The sequence below is a fragment of the Mus caroli genome, unplaced genomic scaffold (assembly GCF_978045245.1).
Source record: "Mus caroli unplaced genomic scaffold, Mus_caroli_1 scaffold_15, whole genome shotgun sequence".
Classification (NCBI taxonomy): domain Eukaryota; kingdom Metazoa; phylum Chordata; class Mammalia; order Rodentia; family Muridae; genus Mus; species Mus caroli.
The window spans coordinates 74,543,115-74,570,272 of record NW_028227270.1 but is presented as its reverse complement, the minus strand read 5'-3'; the positions used below and the strand labels follow the sequence as shown (position 1 = coordinate 74,570,272).

The window sequence follows — 27,158 nt, the reverse complement described above, 5'->3', positions numbered from 1 at the left end:
CTTGCATTTTTAAAAAGGAAAGAAAAATGGTCTAAGGCAAAGGAGATGGTTCGGTCAGTAAAGTGCCTGCCCTGCAAATGTCAGGACCTGGGTTTGGGTCCCCAGAAACCACTTAAAGAGCTAGGCATGGCAGCTCATGCCTGCACCCTAGCCTTGTTAGGGGAGACGTGCACGTTAGAAGCTGAGAGGCAAGTCCTTGAAGACTCTTGGCTAGCCAGCCTATTTGATATTGCACCAAGTTCAGTGAGAGATCCTGTCTCAAAAAGTAGAGCTAGAGAGCAATAGAGAAAGGCTGCCACCATTGACCTTCAGCCTTCACACACACATGCATGTATGTGCATGTGCACACACATACACTGCACACACACACGTGCACACACACACAACACCACACACTAGCCGTTTTAACTTACTAAAACAGTGATGTGGCTTTTCTTAAAACAGAAATAATATGCTAAGTAGCTAAGGTTAATTATAGATGCTATAGAGATTTTAAAATTTTTTTGCTATTCTTAATTAAAATTATTTAATTATGAATAGAGGATTAAAAAAAAGACTATGTTCTAGACAGTCCCACTTATACCAGGCCTTTTTGTTGATAGTTGTGGATGGATCCACATAGGAACCCACTCTTACCAGGTCCCAATGGCACTGAAAACTCTTCCAAATCCACCTTCGTCATCACCCACAACTACTGGCTTCATGCGGATGGCTTAAGACTGTGTCTCTTCCACTAGAACATGTGAAAAAGATTTGGGGCACACCTAGAGAAGAAACAGAGGGAAGATGCAGTCTGAAAATTTTAATGGCCAAATGTTTAGGCAGGAAGAGGGGGCAGCATCTCATCTTGAAAATGACTTGCTCTGTAGACCCATGAGTCAAACCTTTTAGTCAGCTTGAGATACAATTCATATATCCTAATATTCACACTTTTAGTGAGTGGGATTCTGTGAGTTTTAATATAGTCAGTAAGATGTGAAACTCTTCAACTCTGTCTGATTAGAGAATAACCCATGTGTGGGAGTGGCGGGTGGAATGGGGGAGGGCTCAAGATTACTTGGAAGCATACGGTTGCACAGAAAGCTCTTTACCCACTGAGCCACCCCACCCCACTCCACCCCAGCCCTCTCTGCAAAACATTTCTTTAGCCCCCAAAAGCAACCCTCTGTGGTCCATCAGCAATTTCCTCCCTCTTCTCTTCCCTTTGGCCCCTCCCACCCATCATTCTACTTTCTAACTCTATAGATCTGCCTATTCTGGGCATTTCTCATAAATGAGATCACACCGGCCTGCTCTTTTGTAACTGGCTCTGGTTGCTCAGCATAATGTTTTGAAGCCTTGCCTGTGTCGCAGCCTGTGACAGCACTTTGTTTTCAGAGGTGCACAAAGCACCATCTCGTGGCTAAGTCGTTTTTATAAAAAAAAAAAAAAACCTTAATCAGTTGATGGACAGTTGGTTGTTTCTACACATTTTGGCTAGTATGAGTAATGTCGGAGTGATTAGACATTACAAGTTCCCCTGTGAACATATGTTCGCATGCTCATGGTTATAGTCACTGCTGAGGTGGGATGGGTGGATGAGCGATACATTTGATACTTGTTCCAAACAGAGCCCAAACATTGAAACTGCTGCCTTCTTTTCTGTCCGCAGGCGGAAATGGTGCACGGTGCTTTCCAAGCCCAGCGTGCTTTTCTTCTCATGGTCTCTCAGTACCAACAACCTCAGGAGGTAAGAGCAGATTGTAATAAACAGGCCTGGCCAAAAGAGTGGGCAGAGTGGGACATCAAACAAGAAGCCAGAAGAGTCCTTTCCTTCTAGAAACATCTAGATTTAGAGCACAGTGTGGCATTTCTTCTATCTTGGTAGCCTTGGTGGCAAAATGTAATATATATACTGACAAGTTTGTGTGTGTGTGTGTGTGTGTGTGTGTATGTGTGTGTGTGTGTGTATGCACATATGTATATCACTCACACATGCACACGTGTGTGTGTGTGTGTATCACACCTGTTTGAATGACAAAAAGCCCCTGTAATGTATCTTATTACTGATATATTATGGTTTGACAATGGATACCACCACTTTAGAGGTCAAATTACACATGCCTAGCCGCATCTTGTTCTTCCCTATTTTCATGATAAAGAAAATGCTTGCGCTGATTTTCAGATCCAACTTTGGGTTGATTTATTATCAGACTGGTAACAGCTACAAGTAGCTTCTTGGTGAGGGGTGGGGCTTTGTCCTCCTCCCCTTTCTCAACGCAGGGATTTTTGTCTGATTTGAACTTATGAAGGTCTCATGCCACCTGGAAATCCTGTAATTACTTACTTTCCTTGTTGCTGTCACCAAAGTTGACAGAGGCTACTTAAGGAGGATTGATTTGGGCTCACAGTCTGAAGGTGCAGCCCATCATGGTAGGGAAGCCTTGGCGGTAAGAGCATGGGACAGATGGTCATGTGGATCCGGATGAGAAAGAGAAATTGGATACTGGTGGCCACTTAGCTTTCTCCTTTGTTCTTTTTCCATTCTCTCTGGGATCCCGGCCCATAGGACAGTGTGGCCCACATTCATGTCTTCCTCCTCAGTTAAATCTCTCTAGAAACACTCTCACAGACACACCTAGAGATGTGTCACCTAGGTAATTCCAAATGTAATCAAGTTGACCTTGAAGAGGAACCATCCCCCAGTCCCAGTGTGTGGATCATATCCCAAGGAGCTTCTATTTAATTGGTCTGAGAATGCCCTTGCCTTTGAGTAGTAGGGCTCCCCTGGTGATTCTAAATTGTCAATAGAGCTATGAACCCCTCCTGATATGAATATGCCTCTCCCTTCTGTGTAAAAGAAGAAACTACCACAAAACCTGGGTGAGCTGGAAATATTCCATGCTCAATCTTCCCTCCTCAGCCACCTCAGTTCTAGCCTTGCAAAAGAGAAAACCAGGCAGTGACAGCCTGATGCTTTCTAGACTCTTACCTTAACCTTGAAAAGTAGTTTCCATTGAGTCCGAGGTGGAGAAGAACTGACTTTTTTTGACCGGTGCTGCACTCTGTGGATGCTCTAAGCCTGGAACAAGAGTCTTGTCCATTGGCCTTGCTACTTCCCACTGAAAAAAAACTCACTCTGTAAATATCAGATGATGACCAGAACTAAGGAGCAAAGGGATAGGGCATGGGTGTGGCTTGGTGGTAGAACTTATATTCAGCATACGTGAAGCCCTGGCATGGCTCTCTAGCACAAGAGATGAGGGCGCAAGGGATATGCCCACATAAACTGAAGCACCGGGGTTTTTGGCATTCCAAGACGATCCGTGTTCAAGGATACTGGCCTAGTGTATTGGGTATGGCGTCTACAGTTCCCCTTCTTGCTCTGTTGCTTTCTTGGTAAAAAGGCAGAAAGATGGTTTTAAGGGAAACAGGCACGGAAATGTCCCATGAGCTTTGAACTCCTGGTACAGTGATATCCAACAGGATTGACTGGTTGGTTGGTTGGTTGGTTGGTTGGTTGGTTGGTTGGTTTTTGGTACCCGCCTCTCTGTCAGACTCCTTCTTCTACTCCCTTTTCTCCTAACCCAATGCACTACTCCAGAACTTCCTCTGACAGAAAGGCAGATTGAGGAGGTCACCGTCACACAGGGAAAGCAGTGTGTTGCCAGGTGTTGCTCCTCTGCAAGAGGCACCATAAAAAGTATTACCACAGTAAAAATGGCACAGGAACTGTGGCCTCTCCGTCCCTCTGTGTTATGATTTGTTCCTTGTTCCAAGAGGGAGAGAATAATGCTATAATTTCCCCTCTTGCCAACATCCAGCAGAGCTTCTCAAAGCTTTGGTGTGCATGAGAATCCCCTAAAGGATTGTTAGGTCACAACTGGGCCACACGTACAGTGTTTTCAGGTCACTAAGTCTGGAGCGTTTACCAGGAACCCACAGTTCCAAAGTGTCCCAAAATAATGGGGAGTCGGCTGGTCCAGGCTGACTTGTGGTGTGTAGCACGCTCTTAAGCTCAAATTCATTTAATGGCCTTTAACTTGTCACTTTCAGCTGCTTTTAATCACCCAGAGAACTTGCTGGTGGATGAAAAAAACGAAATAAAAGGAAGTAGGCATGACTACTCCTAAAATATGGAGATTTTTAATGTAGATAGGGAGAAAGCAGGCAGAGCGAAGAGTCCAAGCTGACCATGGCCACAGACTAAACCGGACTACTAGAGAACAGATGGGGAGGGAGAGCAAGAGAGAAGCCTCCTACCAAGAGGGTCCACCCAGGGCCACGAGGCCAAGAAACCAGCAAAGTCAAAATGGCTGGATACATAGATGGATCAAGCTAGCGGGAAGGGGAATGGAAGCCCAAACCCTGGGAGGGAGAGGTTTAGGGTAGGAGGCGAGATTAGAAGAGCTTGGAGGAGCCACAGGCACTGAAGGATGCTGGGAGAACTGGCCAAGGTCCACTTTGATAAATGAATAGGCACCACAGACATTTGTCCCAGGTTTCTGAAACCTAATGGTGGAATATACTGCCTGGTTGACTAGGCTCTGCCGTGGGACTCAAGTATGTGCCAGGTCCCCAGTGATGCAGCCACAGTTAGGTTGTTAGGCTAAGTCTTAGGAACTTAGAGGAGTAGAGGTCTGCTTCTTACAAACCCTAGGTGACTATGACACATGTGTAGAGCCAAAGGCCAACATGATGTGTGATTCCTCATGAGCCACCGATTCTGGTTTTGTTTTGTTTTGTTTTGTTTTTTTAAGATATAGTCTCTCATCAGCTTAGGGCTCACCAGTTCATCCAGGCTGGCTAGCTAGTGATCCTCGGGGTTCTGTCTCTGCCTCTCACATCACCACACCTCAATTACCTTGTTTTGTCTTTATTAATTTTTAAACACGGGTTCCAGGGATCAAACTTGGGTCCTTGTGTGCATAGCAAGGACTTCGCCTACTGAGCCGTCTCCCCAAGCCAGAAATGATTTTTTTTTTTAATTTGAGTTCTGGACATGAAAGGAGAATGTAAATTAGGGCAGGAGAAGCTCTCAGAGTGTACTCTAATTCTGCTAGCAGAGGTGACCACTGCACAAAGCAAAGCTGAGTGCCCATGACCTAGCATGAGAGGCTCACTTGAGTCTCTGAGCAGGGAACTAAGTTTCCCCCTCCCTGAGACACCTCACCCACAATCTCAGACCTTTGGAAGCTGTTATAGTATTTTGTGTGTGGTGTTGGACACAGAAACCAGAGCCTAGTGTATGCTGGGTACGTGCTCTGCAAAGGTAGCAGCATCCCCAGACAAGCCACTGAGCTTGTGGGGATTTGTCCTGCAGCAATAAGAACGAATTCAGGCTGATTTAATTTCCTTCATGCTAGACTCTAAAACGGGCTTTTACACAGACCAAAATGTATCTCCTTGTTCCACCAACCCCCTCTATCTGTATTGGAATAAACAGGAGAGTGGGCTCTTCTAGAGCTCTGATTGACAAGATGATGCTCAGTTTCCAGTTTCTTTTTCTCATTTTGGAAACGTGTTAGCAGCTCTCTCACATTCTCTAATCTTAAAGTTTTCTTTATTTTTTTTTTCAACCATAGCCCATAGAAAATAAAACTTGACTTCACCATTGTCTTAGTTAGGGTTTCTGATGCTACAATGAAATACCATGGCCAGCAAGCAAGTTAGGGAGGAAAGGGTTTATTTAGATTAGGCTTACATATCACCGTTCATCTAAGGAAGTCAGGACAGGAAATCAAACAGGGAAGGAACCTGGAGGCAGGAGCTCATGCCAAGACCGTGGAGGGTGCTGCTTACTGGCTTGCTCCCCATGGCTTGTTAAGCCTGCTTTCTTATAGAACCGAGAACACCAGCTCAGGGATGGCACCACGATGGCACCACACACAATGAACTGGGCCCTCCTGCATCAATCACAGATTAAGAAAATGCCTTACAGCTGGATCTTATGGGGATATGTCTCAATTGAGGTTCCCTTCTTTCCTTTCAAGTAGACGTAAGACTGGCAGGCACAACTAGCCACCTTCACAAAATTATAGTGATTCTTCCTGTGTGCATAGCGTTTTGATGATTTTCTCTTGGCTCACCCTATTGGCTCTGAGCTTTCATTGCTGTCATTTTGTTTTCAAGACTGACCCTGACATGCTGAATCAATTTCAGGATGACCCCCTTAAAAACTCCAAAGCACCTGTCTGGTTGATCCACCCGTGACAGGAAACTGATTGCATTGCAGGGCACTTGTAAAGCACCTTGTGCTGTCCTTGTTTCCTTGGTTATAATTTGTAAAACATATCTTTGTCCAGAAGAATGGCCTGGCCTGGACAGTGTCATAATCCAGAAACGTGTGTGAAAATTCATGTAAAAAGGTATCCTTCCAACTGATGGAAGGGATTTTCTTTGCAAGGGAAGTTTTCTAAGAAGCCCTCACATTGGAACACTTAACTCTTCCTTGTAACAGGTGGCTTTGTCTACAAATGTTACATTACTTCTGTTGTTTTTCATAAACCTGGGAAAACAATCTGATGTGGAACAGGAGTGGGTGGGCTGCAGGATTTAAACGTGGCCCAGTCATTCCTCTGTTCCATGACTTTGTCTTCTGCGATGGTAACAAAATACCCGAGGAAGGAACTGTCTAAAGAAACAAGGTTTATTTAGCTTGTAGTCTGGAGGTCCAAACAATATGGCACTGCTAATGTCACATCATGGCAGGTGACATCATGGTGACAACATGCTTGAAAGGGAGAGTTGACAAGGTTAGTCAATGGGCTGGAGACAAGAGACACCATGCTTTCTCCTTTATAAATTCTGGCTGTATGTCTGTACACATATATGCATGTGTATGTTTGAATACCTATGCACATGCGTGTGTATGTTTGAATACATATGCACATGTGTGTGAGTACATATGCACGTGTGTGTGTGTTTGAGTACATATGCACATGTGTGTGTTTGTGTGCATGTGTTTGAATACACATGCATGTATGTATGTATGTTTGAGACCACATGCATGTGTATGCACATGTGGAAGCCAGAGGTCAATCTCATACATTATTCTTCAGGTGCTGCCCTCCTTTTGGGTTTTTTTTTTTTTATTTGTCTCTTTTTTGAGACAGGGTCTCTCATTGGCCTAGAACTCATCAATAGGCTAGACTGGCTGGGCAGTGAGCCCCGAAGATCTACCTGCCTCCAACTCTTTAGAGCTGGGATTATAAGGCACATGCCGCTAGCGTCTTCTTACATGGGCTCTGGGGATAAAGTTCAGGTCTTCATGCAAGCACTTTACCAGCCCTATAACAGTCATCTTGCAAGAATTAACCAGGATCCCCTGAGAACTGCCTTAATCCCCTCTGAGGACAGCCTCCCAGTTGACCCAATTACTTCCCTCTACTCACGTCTCACCAGTCCCACAACCCTCGCCCTGATTGTGAAACTCCCAACACACGAACTCTTGGGGACCACACTCAAACTGTATCCAAATCATACCACCACCCAAAGCCCTTCACACACACACACACACACGCACGCACGCGCGCACACACACACAAGATGCACTGCACAAATGTATATAGTTTCCTGTCAAAATATAACTGGAGAGAATGGTTAGTTGAATAGGAGGAAGTGATGTTTTTATCTGAGGCCTTGCAACATCTCTTTTCGCCTGGGATAGACAAGAAATGCCATCTTTAATGACCTCCAACATGAGACCACAGAGTTGCATCCTGATCAGGCTAACAATGCAGTGGACCATTGCGGCTAGTACCCTGGAAGAGTGCCATACCCCCCCCCCCCAGGATAACATCACTAGGGGAACTCTGCAGCAGGGGTGGGGGAGATCTCCCACCAAGGCCCCTCCATCCAGCCTTGATTAATCTGCAGGAATGTGTGGGAAGAACTTGAATATGGAGACCGCAGCCATTGTGGGTGCCATACACCTCCTATCGCACATGTTCCCCAGAGCAGTCCCTGTATTCGTGTGCTCTGAAAACCTGCCAATAATGGTGTGTGGGGGGGGTGGGTGAGTTAATGTGCATGGATAAACAGGGTGAGAACTAAAGTTTTCACAAAAGTTGATTCCTGGTCACTGAATGCTAAGAGACAGATTTGCATCTCTGTAGTGAACACTGTATCCTACAGTCAACTCACGAAATGAAGAGACTGTATAATTTGGACCATGATTTGGGAGTTTCTAGTGCAAGGTTGGTTGGCCTCCTTGATTCAGACCTGAAGTAAGGGTACCGAATGGGAGTATGTGTTGAGCAAGCCACCCATATCCTGAACTGGGAATCTGAGAGAATGAGAGTTCCACAGGCCCTCTCAGGGCAGGCTTCCAATGATCTAAGGCCCTCTACTAAAGTCCCAGCACCTAACTGTCTAAGGCATGTCCCAATATTGCCATCCTGGGGACAGAGCTTTTCCTAAGGACCTGTGGAGTGCACAACCTAGAGCCAAACTGTAGGTCTGCCTTTTAGATTTTACTCTACCAAGATGATCCTTCCAGGCCAGGAGTGGCACACCTTTAATCCCAGTACTTAGGAGGCAGAGGCAGGTGGATCTCTGTGAGTTTGAGGCCAGCATGATCTACATAGAGTTCCAGGCCAACCACAAGCTACATAGTGAGGCCCTGTCAAAGACCCGGGGCCAGGGGGAGGGAAGAAGGAAAGTCAAGCCCTTGAACTTTCTCTCTCCTTATCTTTCTTTGAACTTGGACTTGGACTCATCACCAGCACTGAGGACTGAACATAGGCCTCGCACATGCCAGGCAAACACTCTACCACGGAGCTGTGTCCCCATCCCTTGGACTTGTGTGTTAAGCTGCAGTAGTGCCTTCGTCTGCATAGACAGAGACTTAGGATTTCTTCTTTCCATCTCATTGCATGCACAGACTGGAAACTGAGAAGAGAAAGGAGGCTCGGAACCCCCTCTGTTCAGCTCACCTTTCATAAGGATTCCCAATGCCTGGAGCACTCTTCAAATTTGTTAATATTCATCCATTTTAAGCAGAGCAAGAAAGCCTTGCAGGCAGTAGTAGCCTTGGGGCTTCAGCTAATTATTTGGGTTCATGAGAGGTACAGATCTCCAGGATTAAAAAGATTTAACAACCAATGACAAATGCATGCAGAGATAGATCTATTCTGCTTCATTTAAACATTATATAGTATATGTGTATATGTATACATGTGTTGAAATATCATATTTTACCAAAAATGAGATATAATATTTATGTTCTTATCTATCAATTAAGGAAATGAGTGTGTGTGTGTGTGTGTGTGTGTATGCTTGTGTTTATACTTGGGTGTCCATTTTCTTGATACAGTTTCATAGAAGCCAGATTAATACTGAGTTTGCTATGTAGTCAACATTTGCCTTGAACTCTTAATTCTCCTGCCTCCACTTCTCTGGTGCTGGTTGTCCTAAATAATACCAACCCCAGCTCAAAATCTGAAAGAGTATTCAAGAGCAGAAACTTTGGACTTGGCCCACCCTGACTTGTATTCCAGGTCTTGTACACATTAGCTCCACTAATCCAAATATGAGAATAATAAACTGTCTCATCTCTTCAGATGTAAGGCTCTTCTGTCTTTTTCTAAGTAGCTACTGGAGAATTAACCTGGTTAAATCCACCAGATGTTTCCACTGAGCCACTGTAGCCAAACTAACTTGTCAAGTAGTCCACCTGGTATGTGGCCAATGAAAGCTTCTAAGCTGTGCTTTTTCATCTCTGAAGTATGAAGAGTAATCCCTAGAGTTCTGAGGATTCGAGGAGAAAAAGCAGGAAAGGGTCAGGTGACTTAGAGAGAGCCCAGGGTTAGTCAGTATAGTCCAACTGTTTCAGCAAGCAGTCACCATATCTCAAAAGCTTACCGGAGTAACCCTTTCCTTCTCAGAGAAGGTCTACTCTGGTGTTTGTTATGGTTCATTCTTTGGTCATTCGAGGAGTGGGCATCTTCTCTCTTGAGTCCTCCACCACTGTTAGATCCTCAGCTCTGACTTAGGTGAGACGATTACAGGATTACTTCCTAAAGTATTTTAATGGGCTGGGCTGGAAGCATCTTAGGTCACCTTCATTTAGACTCTGGCTATTCCTAGTTGCAAAAGAAAGTCAGAAAATTCAATCCACTGGGATGCATAGAAGGAGGAATTAACGGCTTTTCCCGGCATCTAAGACTACCAGAGTAGATCTCTTGATCTGGCTGTAGAGAAATCTTTCTCAGAGCACATGTGCTGGTTTTTGCAGACTTATAAGAGTTTTCTAGGCTAAAACGGCATTTCCCCAGCCATCTTGGGGGGAGAAAAAAAAAAGGCTTTGCTCTTCGTTGCTTTTCTCATTTCTAACAAAATACCCAACAAAAGCAACTTAAAGACAGATTGAAGGATTTGTTTGGCCCCCAGTCTGAGAGTGCAGTTCATCATGTGGGGGGTGGGATGGGGAAGGGATGTCAGTCAGTGGGCGTGTGGGGTGAGATGGAGCTACCCATAGTCAGGCTGGGTCTCCCCTTCTCAGTTAAATCCTTTAATACCTTCACCTATACTCCTAACATGGCGGCTCCTAGGTGACTCCAAATCCAGATGACAATGAAAATTAACCATCTCGACTTTAAAAAAAATCCAACAGTTGGATGTGTTTGCTGCATTTGCACATGCGTAGAGCTGTTTCTATACAAACACTTCCTAGCTCCTTTCACACCATGTAGTTGAGTCCAGCCTCATTTGCCCGTGGTTCACCAGGGCCATGAGAAGTCACATAATTGCCCAATATTTCATAATGCCGAAGTAGTCATGTGGCTTTGATCTCAGAGCGTGTCTGGGGTAAATTACTTGGTGTTAGTGGCAGGTCTGGAAATTGTAAGGGAAAAAGCAAATGACTGAACAAGGGCAAACTCTGCAGTGTTTCTGAAGTTCATGCCCAGAAAGTGTCATGGCGTAGCTGCTGAGTCTTCTTGAAGGACTTAGCCATGATTAGCTTCATTAAGTTCTGCTGTCAGGGCCCATGTAACAGAGAACACCAGACAGTAAATAAAATTAGGATTATTTTTGGTGAGGGGGGGAGAAGGGAGAAGGGGGGGACAGGGGGCGTGTCTCAGTGATCATGCTAGGCAGGCTGTCTAGCCCCCAACACTGTGATTACAGGTATACAGCACCATAGCTACTGCTTCCTGAGTGCCGGGTGGAGGGTAGGGGAGTGGGGTGATGGGGTGTGGGGAAATGGGGGGCTGGGGGGTTAGGGGGTGAGGGGTGGGGTGCTAGGGGGCCTGGGTGTATGTCTGAGACCAGCTACTCTTGTAGAGCTGTTTCTATAAAACACTTCCTAGCTCCTTTCACACCATGTAGTTGAGTCCAGCCTCATTTGCCCGTGGTTCACCAGGGCCATGAGAAGTCACATAATTGCCCAATATTTCATAATGCCGAAGTAGTACATGTCAGGCACTTAACCAAATTAGCTGTCTGTCAGCCCATATTTTAATGGATTTCTAAATACATAATTTTTACATTTATTTTGAAAACATTAAAAAAAAAGAAAAGAAAAACTGTAAGAAAAAATTTAAAATGTAAAACCCTGTCCGTATCTTCTCTGCGCTATCCTGCTCAATTGTCTTCATTTCCTAGTGTGGCCTGGATGGACCACTCTGAGGTGTAGCCACTCAGAATCTAACCAGTGGCTCCTTTCCAAAGTGACACAAGACGCTCACTTCATAAATGCATTCCCTGCGTGACCAACTCAAAGGCACCCGAGGGCAGTAACACATGCTTTAATTTCTGTAAAAACATGCAAACTAAAGCTAAATAAAATATATATACAACAGGTCAAAAATCTGTCTTCCTGATAGAAGGCTGGGTAATATTTGGATTTGGTTTCGTTTGAACCAAGTATCTTGCTGTGTATTCTCGGCTGCCCTGATACTCACTATATACACCAGCTTGACTTCTAAGTCATGGCAATTCTCCTGCCTCGGCCTCCCCAGTGCTGGGATTACAGGTATGCATCACTGTGCCTGGCTTAGCAGCTTGGGTTTTGTAACCAATAGCCTTATGGGTAGTGTTCCATGTTGTAGACAGAGAAATAAGGAAAGGAAAGGATACCTTTGCTTTTCCTATTAGTTTTGCTGCACACGGCGCGAAAAGGACCTAAACAATTTCACAGGGGCTCATGATTGAAGGCTGCCGCCCACACTGGCTAGAGATGTGGGCTAACGAAGACTAAAACGACCTAGAAGGAAAAGAGACATGTCGGTTGTATGATAGCATCAGGGTCTGCTGGAGTTGACAGCCCGAAGCTAAGCAGGCAGGACTGAATCCCAACAGGAAAGCTAATCGCTGGCTTATCAGGATGCGGGAGGAGGCTGATCCAAAAAGCGAGCGGGTGCTGACAGTCTCTGCCCAGACTGTTTGCTTTAGCAGCATAAAGCGGTGATGAGCTGTGATCGCTGACTGGGACTGGTAGCTTTATAGCTATTTGGAAGCTCAGGGCTGTGGAGGCAGAGAGGATTTGCTAAGATCCTGTCCTGCTGAACTGTCACTCAGGGTGGCTTTGTTGTTGTTTTCGATCTGATAAGGCGGCGTGAGCTCATCTGTCTTTGTGTAAGACCTGAATCAGATAATGAACGGCTGTCCAAAGGAAGTGAGGTGATTAGCACAAACTGCGGATCTGGGCGATTATCTGAGGGGTGAAGGGTTCAGGGAGAAAGAGGTTTTCCTTTGTTTCAACTATCTCACTCCAAGTTTGAAAGAATTTCAGACCGCGTTGGTGATAAATGCCACCCAAAGGATAAAACTGCATTTATTTGACTAAGATGGTTTCTCGTTACCCTTTTTGTTTGTTTGATGTCAAGATCACTTTGAATTCTTTATAAAATAATTATCGGCTATTTACCATTCTTTACTGAAAAACAAAACAAAACAAAACAAAAACGAAATGGCCTCTTGCGGGCCATCGTGATCTGATTAAAAAAAATAAAATAAAAAGGTGGAAGGTTACAAGACCACTCTCTTAAGACCTGAATCAAAAAATCAGATTTTAAAAAGAAGTTGCTGACTCATTCACCAAAGCTTAGCTGCCCTGGAAGAGCCATTTCTTCAGATCTGCTTCTTGGCTCCTGCTTCAGCAAGCCATAACTGAAGTGGTCCTCTCTGGACAGCGCTTCCATCTTCTTACAACCCTGTGTCTGTGAACCCTGCCAACGAGGAGAAGGGAGTTCCAGCTGGCATTCCGATCTGGATCCGCCGTCATAAACTAGCTAGCCAGGGCACAGTCCGTTACTATTTATGGTCATGTTCTATATTTGTATGTGCTGGGGGATGGATCACATGACCAGACCACCATTTGCTATCGGTGTTGACGTACACCAGCCAGGGAGGGTCTCGCCGGAGTTTTCCCCATACCATGCTTTTGAAGTGTATCGTCAGCTCTCAATGGAAAAATGCAGCTTCTTTGAGTACTAAAGTTAAAAAAAAAATCATCCTGAATAAACTATATAATTGTCTTCCCAATGAGACAGACTGCTGTACATGCAGCAAGCTCATTGAGATGCACTCTGCCTTCCAGAGAGTTTCACAGATACGTTCTGAACATGAGCTAATCAACGGTGCCAGGAGAATGGAGACCAAAATTCCTTTTACATGTTTTTTTTTTTAACTTATTTCCTGACTTGGATGCTAGAGGCTCCTCATACCCATTTGTTTAGGAAAGAGAGAGAGAGGAGAGAGAGAACATCTCAAACCGGTTGAGAGAGAATTTTTGACCATGGACAGGGGCGAGAGAGAGAGCCTATTTATTAATTCTTTCCCTTTCTGTTTTGCATGGCTTTTCCCCCTGCATAGCTTAATATTTGGTTTCTGATGGCAAATGCCTTGAGAATGTCCCCCAGATTTGATACTTATTCCCTTTTGTAAACAATAGAGAAAAAAATGTCTGTTGACAGATCTTATGAATTGCTTGTGGTGGGAGTCATGCCTCCGTATCTGGAATCACTTCTGAGATAGACGCGCCCATAAGCAGTTCCTCTCCATCTCTGCAAGTCTCTGTTCAGACTCCAGCCCTCTTTAATCTTCAACCCAGCAAATTTCTTCTCTGAGCTTTTTTTTTTTTTTCCTTAAACAAACAGCTATTGGATTCTGCTTGCTTGCTCTGACAGAGTCAGTGCCCTTGGCACTTGTACATCATTTATTATTTCATTTGTGCGATTGTTGTTCTCTGTGAGAAAGGGATGTTGGTAGTGTGATTTTCATGGTCCATGCAGTCCGTGTTTTGGACTGATGAGATAGCTTAGTCAGGAAAGGCACTTGCTGTGGGACCTAATGACCTGAGGTCTGTTCCTGGAAGGAGAGAACTGACTCAAGCAAGCTGTCCTCTGAAAACTTAGAGCACATGTGCACACGCCTGTGCACACCCCATCACTAGCACCCTCATTCACTAAGGAACATATTAGTGCCCTTTGTGTGTATGTTTATTTTGATGCATGTGTTTGTTTATATGCATGTGGGAACCAGAGGTTACCATAAACTCTCGTCCCCAGTTCCTCTCCACCTTATTTAGTCTGTGTATGGACTTTGTGTGCCGTGTGTGTGTGTGTGTGTGTGTGTGTTAGCATGTATAAGGGAGCATGTGTGCGTAAATGCACATGAAGCCCCAAAGGCTAGTTTGACATCAGATGTCCTCCTCCGTGTCTCTCCTTTCTGAGACAGAGTCTCTTGCTGAACCTGAACTTTGGAATCCAGCTGCCCAGCTATCCCTATTGCTGCCCTCTGAGTACTAGGATTGCAGACACATGGACATATCCAGCCACTCTCATGTGCTTGGTAGCAATCCCACCTCCTGTCTTCGTGCTGGCAGGATTTTATCCATGGTGCCATCTCCCTAGCCCTCCACCTTATTTTTCAAAACAGTGTTTCTCACTGCACTTGCACTCCTTGATTCTGCTAATCTGACTTCCCTGCCTCCAGTCCCAGGGCTACAGATGATAGCATACTATGTATCCACACCTCACCTTTATGTAGAAGCTACAAAACACAAACTCAAGTTCTCCCGTGCTATAAACATTTTATGGACTAAGTCACATCCCTAGCCCCTTATCTGCCTTTTGATGCACTGTTATGGTAGCTTGAACTTCCTGGGCAGCTAGGTAGGTAGTTAACACTTCCTGTGTCCACACTAGTGACTTGTTCATGTGTCGTTTGGGAAACATCTCCCAGTTAACTGTTCTGTGCACATTTTTTTCTCTCCTCCACAAGACATGCTAGGAGCTTCAAGTAACTTTCAAGCTAATGTGTCTTTGTTGTTATGACACACTGTGGTCTTAGCAATGTTTGAGTTTAATACAAAGATGACTCAGGCTCCTGGTCACATTAGATTGGTTTAAAGAATAAAAGCTGGGTTAATGAGCCACAGTAGCTCAGGCAGGGAAGCGGAGCAAAGTGACATTTTTATTTAGTATCATCCAGTTGCCCATTAACACACACACACGTGCACACACAAAGGAAAAGTGATGTTTGGAGGTTTATTTGGTAAGGCTTGAAATACAAGTTGGGGTACAGCTGGCGAAATTGTAGCCACATAATAGTCACATAATTTGAGCCTTGAAAGAATGTTGTTCACAGGAATTTAGGTAAGGGAGAATAAGAAGGACAATCCTGTGATGTTTGGAAGGCCCTTAAACTCCAAGATGACGACACTGTCCCCTCTTATGAAATGAGAGCCTCTGAGGGTGCCGTGGAATGACTCTCCTAGACGAAGAGCGCTAAGGATGACAAATGATCGCAAGCAGATTTGGGTGACAGATGTAGCTCAAGCACTGGGTGATTATAGACTATAGGTTCTGGGAAGCACATTGCTGATTAAATTCACAAGGGCTGTGGAGATCCAGCTGGCCTGATATTTAAATGCTATAGGGGGGGGAAAGTGCCAATTAAGGGGTTTCTTCCCTGTGAGGAGTCTTCATGTAAATTGTGAAAGATGGTGCTTTCCTTGTGGCAGTGAAATTGTTGTAAGTGTCCCATCTCTGGCCTCCCGAGCAGGCAATGGTGCCGTCTGAACTACAGAAATGGCATCAGAGAACTTCAGTGTTTATCCCATTGCTGTGCAGATGGGCTCTCTAGATGGAATAATGGCCAGCACATCGCACAAATTGGATTTAAACGAGTCAAACAACGTGGGGGGGGGGTCCATCATTTTCTTTGGCCGAGTATCCTAGAGTTGAATTTGGACAGGATTCTTCTTGGAAAGTCATAAATTGGATTATCTTTGCCTGCTGGGAGAGGGCTATAATTTGAAACTTTATATTTTACCAGCTGGAAATAAAGCACAGAGCAGCCCAACTCCACATCATAAAACCTAAGATACAATCAAACCTTTGCAATGAGGGAAGATTGCTCTAAGTCCTAGACATGGTTATAAATATACTAATCACGTTGATTATTTGAAGGTTCTAATATCTTGTAGCTGCATATTCTCGCATGGAAAGTCGTGGGCTGGGGAGATGGCTTCAAGGATAAACGACTTGCCCAGCAAGGTCGAAAATCGTAGGTTGAACCCCAAGACCCTTCATAAATCCAGGCACAGCAGCAAACATCCGTAACTCTGGTAATCCCACGGAGGAGAGAAGGTAGAGTCAGGAGAACACCTAGAAACTTGTGAGCCAACTAATCTGGTGTGTACAGAGGCGAACAACAGAAAGACACCGTCTCAAACAGGGTAGCCGTTGAGGACTGACACTTGAGGTTGTCTTCTGACCTCTGCACATGCCCCAGGCATGAGGAGCTGGTCTCTCAATCACTCTCTCATTTGTACTCTCTCCCACACACATAGACAAAAGTCTGAGCCATCCCTAACGGAGGACATGTACCTTAGTCATTTGTAAGGAGCTATGGGACCCTTGCTGTCGCTCCGGTGCTAATTTTCTTTGGCATAAAATGTGAGGTTAGGATACTCTTTCTGGACCATTCCTCCATGCATGTGCACAAGCTGCAGTATTTCTACCTCCAGGTCTCCAGGGTCATTCTTGCCTTTCCCCGCTTGTCACATGTCAGTGACCTCCAGAGGTCCCATCTCTGAGACCTTTCTTGTTCTCTTTCTCTTGGTCAGGCATATGAGTTCATCAAGAGCAGTCTGTAATCCCTGGTGTCGGTTGATTCAGCCCTAGAGCAGGTTGAATAAAGCCCATACGCTGACAATTGAAAAAGGAGAGAAAAAAGTCTGTATCAGAAGTTTCCCATCTGAAACATATGAGGAACAATTCAGGAGGTAAAAGAGGACTCCAGGGTCAATATTGCTTGGCTTCACAATCATGAGATCCTAAGTTCAAACCCAGTACCCACATAACAAGCTAAGTGTTCCACAAATACCTGTAACTTCAGATATGAGGGATCTGAAGTCTTCTCCTGACCATCAGATTTATGTGCATGCATGCACAACACACACACATACACACACACACACACACACACACACACACACACACACACTCCCAAAGGACTTTCTGTAAACATTCCATTGATCATCAGCATCTTTAAAATTAACTTTCTTCAAAAGTTAGAACTCTCGTGTTTTCTCTTTGAGGGGAAGAAGGGCTTGGTTTTGAGATCACCCTGTTATCCAGGATGATCTCAAACTCCTGAGCTCAAATGATCCTCCTGCCTCAGCCTACCAGTAATGAGCACTACACGTGTGCAACCCTGTGGCTGACTACTTATCCTTATTTTCTGTCTCTGGCCAGCATCTCCTGGCCTAAACGGAGACATTTTTAAAAGATCATCCTGTAATTCTCTGATGCTGTTGGAATCCCAATATTGAGGTGTCTTTCCTAGGAGAGCCCCTGGGAAGGTTCTCTGAGCTCAGGACTTCCTAATTTTCTATAGCTCAAGGCTTAAACAGGAAAAGAGTCAGGCCAGGGTAGTGGCAGGCATGCAAACATTGGGTCTACCGCCATGGTGTGTGGGAAGACATAAAGGAGGGAGGCTTTTTGAGCCAATTGCATCCACCTCAGAACCATTCTGCTCCTGTTTGCTTCTTTGTGTCCTTGTCCATCAGCCTCCACGGCGGGAAGAGTGACGTGTAGGAGTTAATCGTTAAGAGAGCGGTGTTGAAGGGCTGCCCACACTCTTGGAACGTGTCAGCCAGCCGCCTTCATCGCCTTCACGGTTTTCTTTTCTTTTCTTTTAGTGTTTTGAGTCAGGTTATCCTAAACTTTGTTTCTCCAACACTGACTCTTCTGGCCCACATGTTTTCCCTGACATTCAACCAATGTAGCCATTGTCATATACGATGAGTAACCGTGGGCAGAAACCCTGAAGCCTCAGGGAGGGATCCATGTGAGAGAATGTGATGGTTTGGTACTCCGGAGCAGCGAATGTCTGCCCGGTGATCAGTGTGCTTACAGCCTGGCCCAAAACACATGGATTACTTACCTTTCTCTTTGCTCTGACAAAATACTCAGCAAGAGCAACTTAAGGGAGAAAAGACTTACTTGGGCTAACAGTTTGGAAGTCATGTCTGTTGTGGTAGGAAAGTTATAGGGACAGGAGCTTGGGGCCCCTGGTCAAATTATATCTACAGCCCCCTTGAAGAATTTCTCTAGCGAACTACTAACTTCTTTAAGTTTTTTTCTTCCTTTATATAATAAAACAATTCTAAATAGTCTATTCCAAGCAGTCTCTTTCTCCATCTCCTGTCCTCCTTAGAGCACACATCCCTTTAAGCTCTCTTTCCTTACCATCAGAGAAGGCCCTAGCGAACCTGGTCTCTCCCTGATCCCTTCCATCCGATTCCACAAGGCTAGTCACCCACCTGCTGATGGTGCCCACGGTAGTTCTGGTGCCCCATGTACATCTCATATGCTGTTGGTCTGGAAGCACATACAGCCTTCAACCACTCTCTGTATTCATCTTCCTTCACTCTCCCTAGTTATGAAACCCCAAGCTCCCTGCCGCTTGTATTAGTACGCCCAGGACCCCTTGACTCCTTTCTCCTCCATTCCGCCATTAAGTCCCTGTGTCCTGATGGTGTGCCAGCGTGGAGCCCTTTGGCATCCCAAACTTTCCCTTCATTTATTCTTTGATCCTCTTTCTGAAAGGAAGGAGAAAATAAAGTAGGGAGAAAGAAAAGAATGAAGAAAAGAAGAAGGAAGTCAGAAAGTAAAAGAAGAAAAGTGTAGAGTAGAGAGAGAGGGAAGGAAGAGAAAGGCACTGGAGCAAGGGAGGAAAAGGATGGGGCGCCTCCTCTGTTGCTTGAGATGACCGCCATGGCCAACTTGTTCTTTTCAATACTGAAATAAAGCACATGAGCAGAAAGCACTCCCCTCCCATTGGCAAACAGCATGGAGCGGTCTTTGTCTGCTCTCAGCCTCCACCATGCTCTCTCTCCTTCAATCCTCCCCCAGTGCTCCCAGCAGCTATCGAAAACAAAGCAAACAAGCAGAAAACTCCACTGATCCCTAATCCTGCTGCTGATTCCCACAGGCTGTGGGAAGAAGCTTCCAGACTGCAGAGGGGGATGTTGGCAATGCGTTGCCATTGACTGTTTGCAGCCGGCCTAGCGTGCTGCCCTCTCCGGGCAACCTAAATCCTCTGAACACATACACTTTGCTGTGTGAAGGGAGGATGGTAGGAACACCCATCTTTCTCCTCTTGGTCAATGACATCTTTGTGCATGTGTGTGTGTGCGTGTGTGTGTGTGTGTGTGTGTGTGTGTGTGTGTGCGCGCGTGTGTGTGTAAACCTCTGCCCCGAGAGCTCAACAAACCATGTACTCCGTGTGTGAGGGCTTTGTCATAAATGCTGAGCTGGTAGGGACCCAAGGCGGGCAGGGGCCAGGGGAGCTGGAGAACAGGTCACAGGGAAGGGGCCTCTTCTCTTAAGCCTGGCCTCGCAAGCCTGGCAGAATTCACCAGGGGGAACTACAGATGGAAGGAACTGGAGTATCCTTGCTCTGTTATCACACATGTACTCACATGTGTGATATCATGCCTCAAACCTTTCCCAACCATCTACCGAAAATGACTTGGTACGAATTTACTTCTTTTGAACAACAGATTGTTGATTTTTTTGTATTCGGTGGATTTTCTGTCTTTTTTATAATTAAATCGGAGCTGTTTGTATGGACTTCTAAGTTATTTTGTGTGTGTGTGTGTGTGTGTGTGTGTGTGTGTGTGTGTGTGCATGCGCATGTGTGTCCCTTTATTTTCCTTTTGGCTTTTCAAGACGGAGTTTCTCAATGTATCCCTGAGTGTCCTGGAACTCACTCTGTAGACCAAGCTGGCCTTGAACTCACAGAGATCTGCCTGTCTCTGCCTCCCAAGTGCTAGGTTTAAAGGTGTGTGACATCACCACCTGGATTCAAAGCTCCCCTTGCAGAGGGGTAGTGTTGGTCTTCATCTATTTGTACTGCTATAGCAAAATGCCTGAGAATGGCTATATAGTGAACATAGTCTATCTATCTGCACGAGTCTGAACACTGGGATGTCCAGGACTCCTGCCTAGGTTATAACATAGTAGAAGGCATTACTTAGGCAAGAGAAAGGCACCAGAGGCCAAACTTGTCCATCTGTAAGGATTCCTCTCCCAGAATAGTAGCATTAATGGAAAGACAGAACATGATAACTTTATGTTAATAACTTTGATGAGGTCCCACCTTTAATACTGTCATGATGTTGTTCCATTTTGGTGGGAATTATAGAGGAGGCAACATTGAAACCATAGCCACAGCCACCTAGGCTCATCGGCCCACTGTCCTCCAGCAAGTCCACCTCCAGACTGATGATATCAGTGCTCTGGGTTTCCCAGGTCACATCCTGGGATGCCTGCAGTGAAGGTGCCAACATATAAAGCTGGGGACAGAGGCGTAATTCAACCCACAATACTAGTATATCAGGGAACATTTCCACACTATTGTCTGTGGGTATAGCTACCCTGATTTGTGCTGGTTGCTCTAGAGTGTCCATGATCATTTTACCACATACTCCCCCATAGTGACAGTCCTGTCTGGAAGCTGTTGACACTTACTGTTCACTCAGGTGGGTAGCCTGGAGCCACTTGTTCATCTCCCTTTAAATGTCACAAGATGGCATTTTATTCGTGGGACTGGTTTATGGTTAGTGAAACTTGTCATGGTGTGTGAGTTACGGGTTGCTATTCGGTCTTTCCGTCATCTTGTAGCGGATGACCCAGGAAAGTATTACCCCTGACAAGTTTCATTCTTTCTCATCAGTCCAGGACAAATAGGATCCTGTGCTTGCTTCTAATTCCTTTCTTTGTTTCGGCATTGATTCCCCTCCTGTATTGATTGACAGCGCCATGAACATAATCAACACCCCCCCCTCAAGATGCATCACACACAAGCAAACACGTAAATGCAGAGTGAAGGTTGCTGATGAGCAGCTGGAAATATCCTGAGTTCTACAGGGTACAGACAAGGTAATGACAGGGGATACAGTTGGATAGGGATTGGCTATGACAGCCAGACAGCACTGGGCTTAGGCCCTGTGCAAAAGAGCCACGATCCCATGCAAAAGGGGACTATGAGAGAATGTGTACCCATACCATCATGGAACTCAGGACCCTCTGATATAATGCATTCATTCATACATCCCCTCCAGCCCCTGGACCACAAAGCCCTCAGGAAGTTCCACCAGAAAAGCCTCTTAGAGGCTTATTGGCAATATTAACTTCGGCCCGAGGGCTGCCAACTCACTGATCAATAATATGGAAAAGGTTCATAGTCTTAACCTATATACAAGAGCATCCTGAAGACGAAAGAAATAGAGGCACTTGCTCAGGAAAACAGCCGCACAGATTCTGTCCTCCGTGTCCTCCTGGGAGTTGTGACCATCCAGTGAGAAACTGTAAAGAACATGGAGGAGAAGAGGGTGTGTACCCAGACTGTGTGTTTGGATCATCGTCCAGTGGTCTAAGACAAGAGCCACTGTTGCAGATTAAGATAAAAAATTAGCCTGGAGCGGTGGTCCAGGTCCCGCACTTGAGAGGCAGGAAGATTGTGAGTTTGGGGTCATTTTCACCCCAAGGCTGACTGACTCATGTCACTTTTGTTCCCTAGAGCTCTTCCCTGAGAGTGAAGATGTTTGTCGCCAAGGAAAGATAAAATAACAATAATTTCTACCCTAATTTCACAAACCTGACAAGTCTGGTTCTGTATGTCTGACCTAGGAGGGGCGTCTTCTCAGGTAATGCTAGTAACATGTGTGCCTGTACCGAATTGTTAGAAGCCACAGCCTGGCTCAAGTGACTACAGGCTGTCTCTTTGTCAGAAGCAGCGCCGTACATCTGGTGGTATCGCCCAGGGTAATATGATATGCCTTACAATTTTAATTTTAACAACAACAACAAAAAAAAAAAACCCTACATCTGCCAGGCTCATTTCAACTGACAGGATAAATATCGTGTTTCGCTGCCAGTTTGTAAACACCTCCCGTTTCATCCCTACCTAATAGGTTCCCTGGATAGCTTACAAACTGAATGTTCCGGTGGAATACAAATGGGCCCGAGCTTACGTGTTGTGGGGTGGATCCTGGAGGCAGTGTCGGTGTGGAATTGAGTCCGTGCAAGTAAAGAGCACAGGACTGAGGGGGGAAAGTGTCTATCATAAGAACCTCATTGAGAAAATAACTTCTAGAGCGGTCAGCACATGCCTGGGACACCTGGAGCAATTTTGGTTACAGATGGTGGGTGCATTGTCTTAGGATTCACGTCCCGTTGCTTCTTTGACCACAAACTGTCCCCAACTGAAGATGTCATTTTCCCCCTTCTGTCATTGGAAATCATTTTTTATGAGTATACTATGGGCAGGCGCTGAAATGAATCCAAAATGCAAAACTCAGATAGTATTGTTCAATTTTTCTCTATACCCGTCCAAGAGAGCGGAACAGAAAATAGAAATAGTAACAGATTCTCAGTCCTGGGGACAGGGCTTTTTGTTGTTGTTGTTTTTGCCTCCCCCACCCTTACTCCAGTCCTGATAGAAATGCAGGGGGGAGGGGGAGGCATCTTATGTGAATATTTAAGAGGAACAGAGATCTCAAAATTCTCTTATTGCCTATAATAGCACGACGTAGCAGCATGCTAGGTAGTGATGGTATACTTCCTAGACAGATGAGGTCACAGGCCACAGATAGTTAATTACAGAAGTGCCCAGAGACTGACAGGGATCCAGAGGGCTTTTTCTAGCTTAGAACATGGGCATCTGGTTACAAATGCCACCCACTTTCCCTGGGCAGCCTTGGTGACTGTGGGGGTTTGAATATAAAACTGTCCCCCGCAGGCACATGCCCTTGAACTGTTTTGGTTTATTGTGGAACTTTAGGAGGGAGAGCCTTGCTGGGGTACCTGAGCAACCTTGGGGTAGGCCTTGAGGCCCTATAGCTCAGCTTTACTCCCCGTCTGTCCTCTCTCTGCTTCCTGACTGTGGACCGATTAGCCAGCTTCCACCCCCTCTTACAACTGTGCTTTCCCTCCCGTGAGGAGCTATATTGCCTCAAACTGGACCCAAAATAGCTTCTTCCTCCATTACATTGATTCTTCTCAAGTATTTGGTCACAAAGGATGAGAAAAGTCACTAACACTGATGGCACACCAGCACAAGAGACCTGGCTCTGAGGGCCAGGAGCACAGTAGGTACAATGACCTAGCCTCACCCTCCCGGGACCTATGATGGAACCCTTGGCTGTGGTATGAGTGCCAGCCTCTCACTCATGCATCTTGCTCCCCTGTAAGCCCCTCTTGCTCTCAGATACTGGATAAGGAAGGGCTCGTTGATGATAAAAGGGTTTAGTAATTATGAGTAAAGTCATCTAAAAAAGACCATGGAAATGTCCGCCAGGCTTCCCCACTGACCGCCTTTCTGTATTCTGAATGTTCTTTCCCTCCACGGTCAGAAAACAGATACTTCAAAGAGCCTTCATCTCTCAGGCAAGGTCTGAGGAGGGGTGCAAAGGGGAGAAGAAGGGGGGTGAGGTCCATGGCACAGTAACACCCCCAGGGGTAAGGGCATGGGGAAAGATAAGCTGCATTCAATGTGTGAGCAAGAGGACACTTGGCATTCAAGTTCTAAACCCTGAAAGCCCTTCATACACAATTTCCTATGTGTGTAGCCAAACATATTCTAAAAGCGAAGACGCTAGAAGAACCGCACAAAGCAATAGGACATGGGACCCTAAGATCTTTTGTCCTTTAAGCTCCAGTTGAACAGTTCAATTTTAATATTTTCAGGGAGCAAGTCGGTAACATTTTTATATTTAAGTATGATGAAAGACATCATAAAAACACTCCTCTTGTTCCTTACCAAGCAACGAAAAACCATTGCCTGAGACTTGAGAGTCAGGGGAGCTAAAACTCCTCAAGTCCATAATCCAAAGGCCTAGCTGACCACCACACTCCTTAAGACCCAGGTATGAGATAGCAGTTCGAGGAAATGGAAGTCGCTGCTGGTGGGGCGTGTCAACTGTTACAGCCACAATGGAACCAATATGTCTCCAAAAATGAAAAAGAACTGCCACAGAATCCAGCTACACCGTTTCCGGTTCATGCCCTAACCTCTGGTCTCCACACATATGCACATGTTCCCCACACCAGTGTACCCACCTATGGAAACATGCATACGCCTATACCACATGTACACACTCATAAAAATGAATAGACGAGGCAGGGAATGACTAAGGCAGCCTGCACCAGTCTCTGGCTGACAAATGGGCACAGACACATATGTATGCATACACACATATGTTTCTTCCCCCCAACACACACAAAGCAGAAGAGGGGGACTATCTGGAAGGAGGGAGTAAGGAGAAAGCAGGGGGAACTGAGAGAGGGTAGTGGGGGAGGGGAGGAATAAGAACAAAGCATGGTGATACATTTGTCTGAAAACAAAAGACTGAAAAAAGGTGCCCCCCAAACTGCATTACACTTCTGTGGACTTCCCAGCATGCTTTGTGTTCTCATGCTATCTGATGGTAACTACAGGTCTCTGAGCTGTGGCCGATGAGTATGCACACCATCTCTCTTTGGCTCCTGGCAGCAGCAGCAAATGGCTGTTGCCATGTTTGATAGCAGCCTCCAAACAAGGTGCCTTGGAATTCTCTGCTGTGCTGTATGCGTTAGCCTGGTGCTCCGTTCCCATTTTTATAGTATTCTTGCATCTTCTAGATTAATTTGAATGTGTGTGTGTGTGTGCATGCACACATGCATATATGTATGTGCTCACCTGTGCAAGTGTGGAGAGCAGGAAGGACCTCGGGGTGTCGCTCCAACACTGTCTGCCTCTGAGGCAGGGTCTCTCTCTGAACCTATTCTCTCTGACACGCTGAAATCCAGGAAACCCCAGAGATTCTCCTACCTCAGAGGCCCCTCAGAACTGGGTGAGAGGCATGGGCCAGATGCCTGTTTGCTAGAATCTGAAAGCTAGTCCTCATTACTGCTTAGTAAGCACTCTTAACTGCTGAGTCATCTCTTTAACTGCCACACACCATTCTTTTTCTCATAGTCTCTTTTTTTACTTAAACTTATTTTGAGAATTTCATACACGAGCACAGTATTTATTTACATCATTTCCATCCATCCCTTTTCCCCTTCCAGTTCCTCCCAGGTCCCCACAACTCCCTATCAAATTATCAGCCTGTTTTTCTTTATTATGGCTCACACACACACACACACACACACACACACACACACACACACACTGTACTTATGGATATACATAACCTGCTGAATCCATTTCCTGTTGCCCGTTTGTATTTGTGCTTAGGATACTTCTCTGTATGCTGAAGACACAGCAGAAAAGGAACAGAATCCATCACTGTCATGCATACAGGATGCTGTCCCTTGTCCCTTACATGCCCCTGGGTCTGTCCCTTCTCCTCCTTATCCTTGCCATTGCTTTCGTTGCTTGCCTCAGTCAAACCTCTTTGACTGGTCTTTGCCTCTGACTTGGAGCTGTCCCTGAATGTCCCCTTCCTGTTCACTTGGGTTACCCTAAACTTCTACCCCACCCACATAGGGCTCCTGGGTGACTCCATAGTTCCTGGTGACACAATCAGGGATCCCCAAGATCACATTCCTGTCTAGTTTAACAGCCTCGTCCCTCGGGCCCCAGGGGCTTCTCAACCCTGGCCATTTAGGAAGCTTCTGTGGTCCTTTCAGCCTGGAAAACCTTTCCCACCCTCGGATTCCTTCTCATCCTTAAGAATAAACACATGGTGCCCATTTAGGTTGTCCTGCCTGACTCTCCCTCTAGACCAGTGTCCTTATCTGCCCCCCAACACAGGCAATCCCCCACACTCTATGGCTCAAGAATAGAGCACCATGGTGACTGTCACATTCTTCTGTGTGGAGCTCAGAGGCAGGAATATGAGAGTTGTAGTCGATGTGATGATGCATAGTGCTTTGATGAGTTTTATGCTCTGTTTAAGAAAAATATGCATATTACAGGCAACAGTCCATCTTTAAAATGAAACGCTTTTGCCCAGCATGGGCAAGACCCTGGATTCGATCCCAGGAGATGGAAGGAAGACGGGTAGGAGAGAGGAAGGGAAGGAAAGGAAATGGTAAATCTACCTAAACCTTTCCCCTGCTGAGAAAGAGTGAAAGCAGTAGTCAACTACAAAGCTGCTTTGAGACTGAATACCTTTCTGTGAGGGAAGCGGTGTTGATTGTGGCGGGACATCTCTAGATAGCCCCGATTTGCCTTAGTTCTGTTTCAGTTTGCATGATGAGCTAGCGCGCTTGGCCTCTGATGGAGCCTCTAAAGGTCCAGGGAGGAAGAGGGTGAAGCAACTCTCTGGTCTCCTGTTCTATGTACCGTTAGCAACCGTGGGTCTCTGTGTTAATCACCATCTACTGCAAAAAGAAACTTCTCTGATGAGGGCCGAGAGAGGTGCTCCTCTGTGGGTAGAATAATGAGCCATTGGGAGTTGGTTAAATACCATTTAGTGGAGTCATAGTAGTAGGTTATCCTCTCGAGCCTATGACCTGCCACGTTACAGGTCCTTAGGGGTATTTTATCACAGCCGAAGAAATGAAACCAAAACACTTGTGAATGCTTAAAAATGTACATCGAAATGAAGTAAAAAGTGTTGCCTTCTTTAGATGGCTTGTTGATTTTTATTTAATTTTTTTCATACAATATATTTCGATCATTTTTCTCCTCTCCAAACTCCTCCACATCACTGACAAGGAGAAATGAGC

The 27,158-nt window shown here is 45.5% G+C and overlaps 1 protein-coding gene across 2 annotated transcripts in view; it reads left to right on the top strand.

Moving 5' to 3' along the window:
- The window catches only part of Cap2 (cyclase associated actin cytoskeleton regulatory protein 2), a 140,277-nt gene that overhangs the window by 54,763 nt on the left and 58,356 nt on the right, over nucleotides 1-27,158 (top strand). For both annotated transcript variants that reach the window (XM_085831127.1, XM_085831128.1), the window contains one exon: nucleotides 1,652-1,729. In XM_085831127.1, coding sequence (XP_085687253.1) covers nucleotides 1,652-1,729 — 78 coding nt within the window. The remainder of the gene's footprint in view (nucleotides 1-1,651; nucleotides 1,730-27,158) is intronic.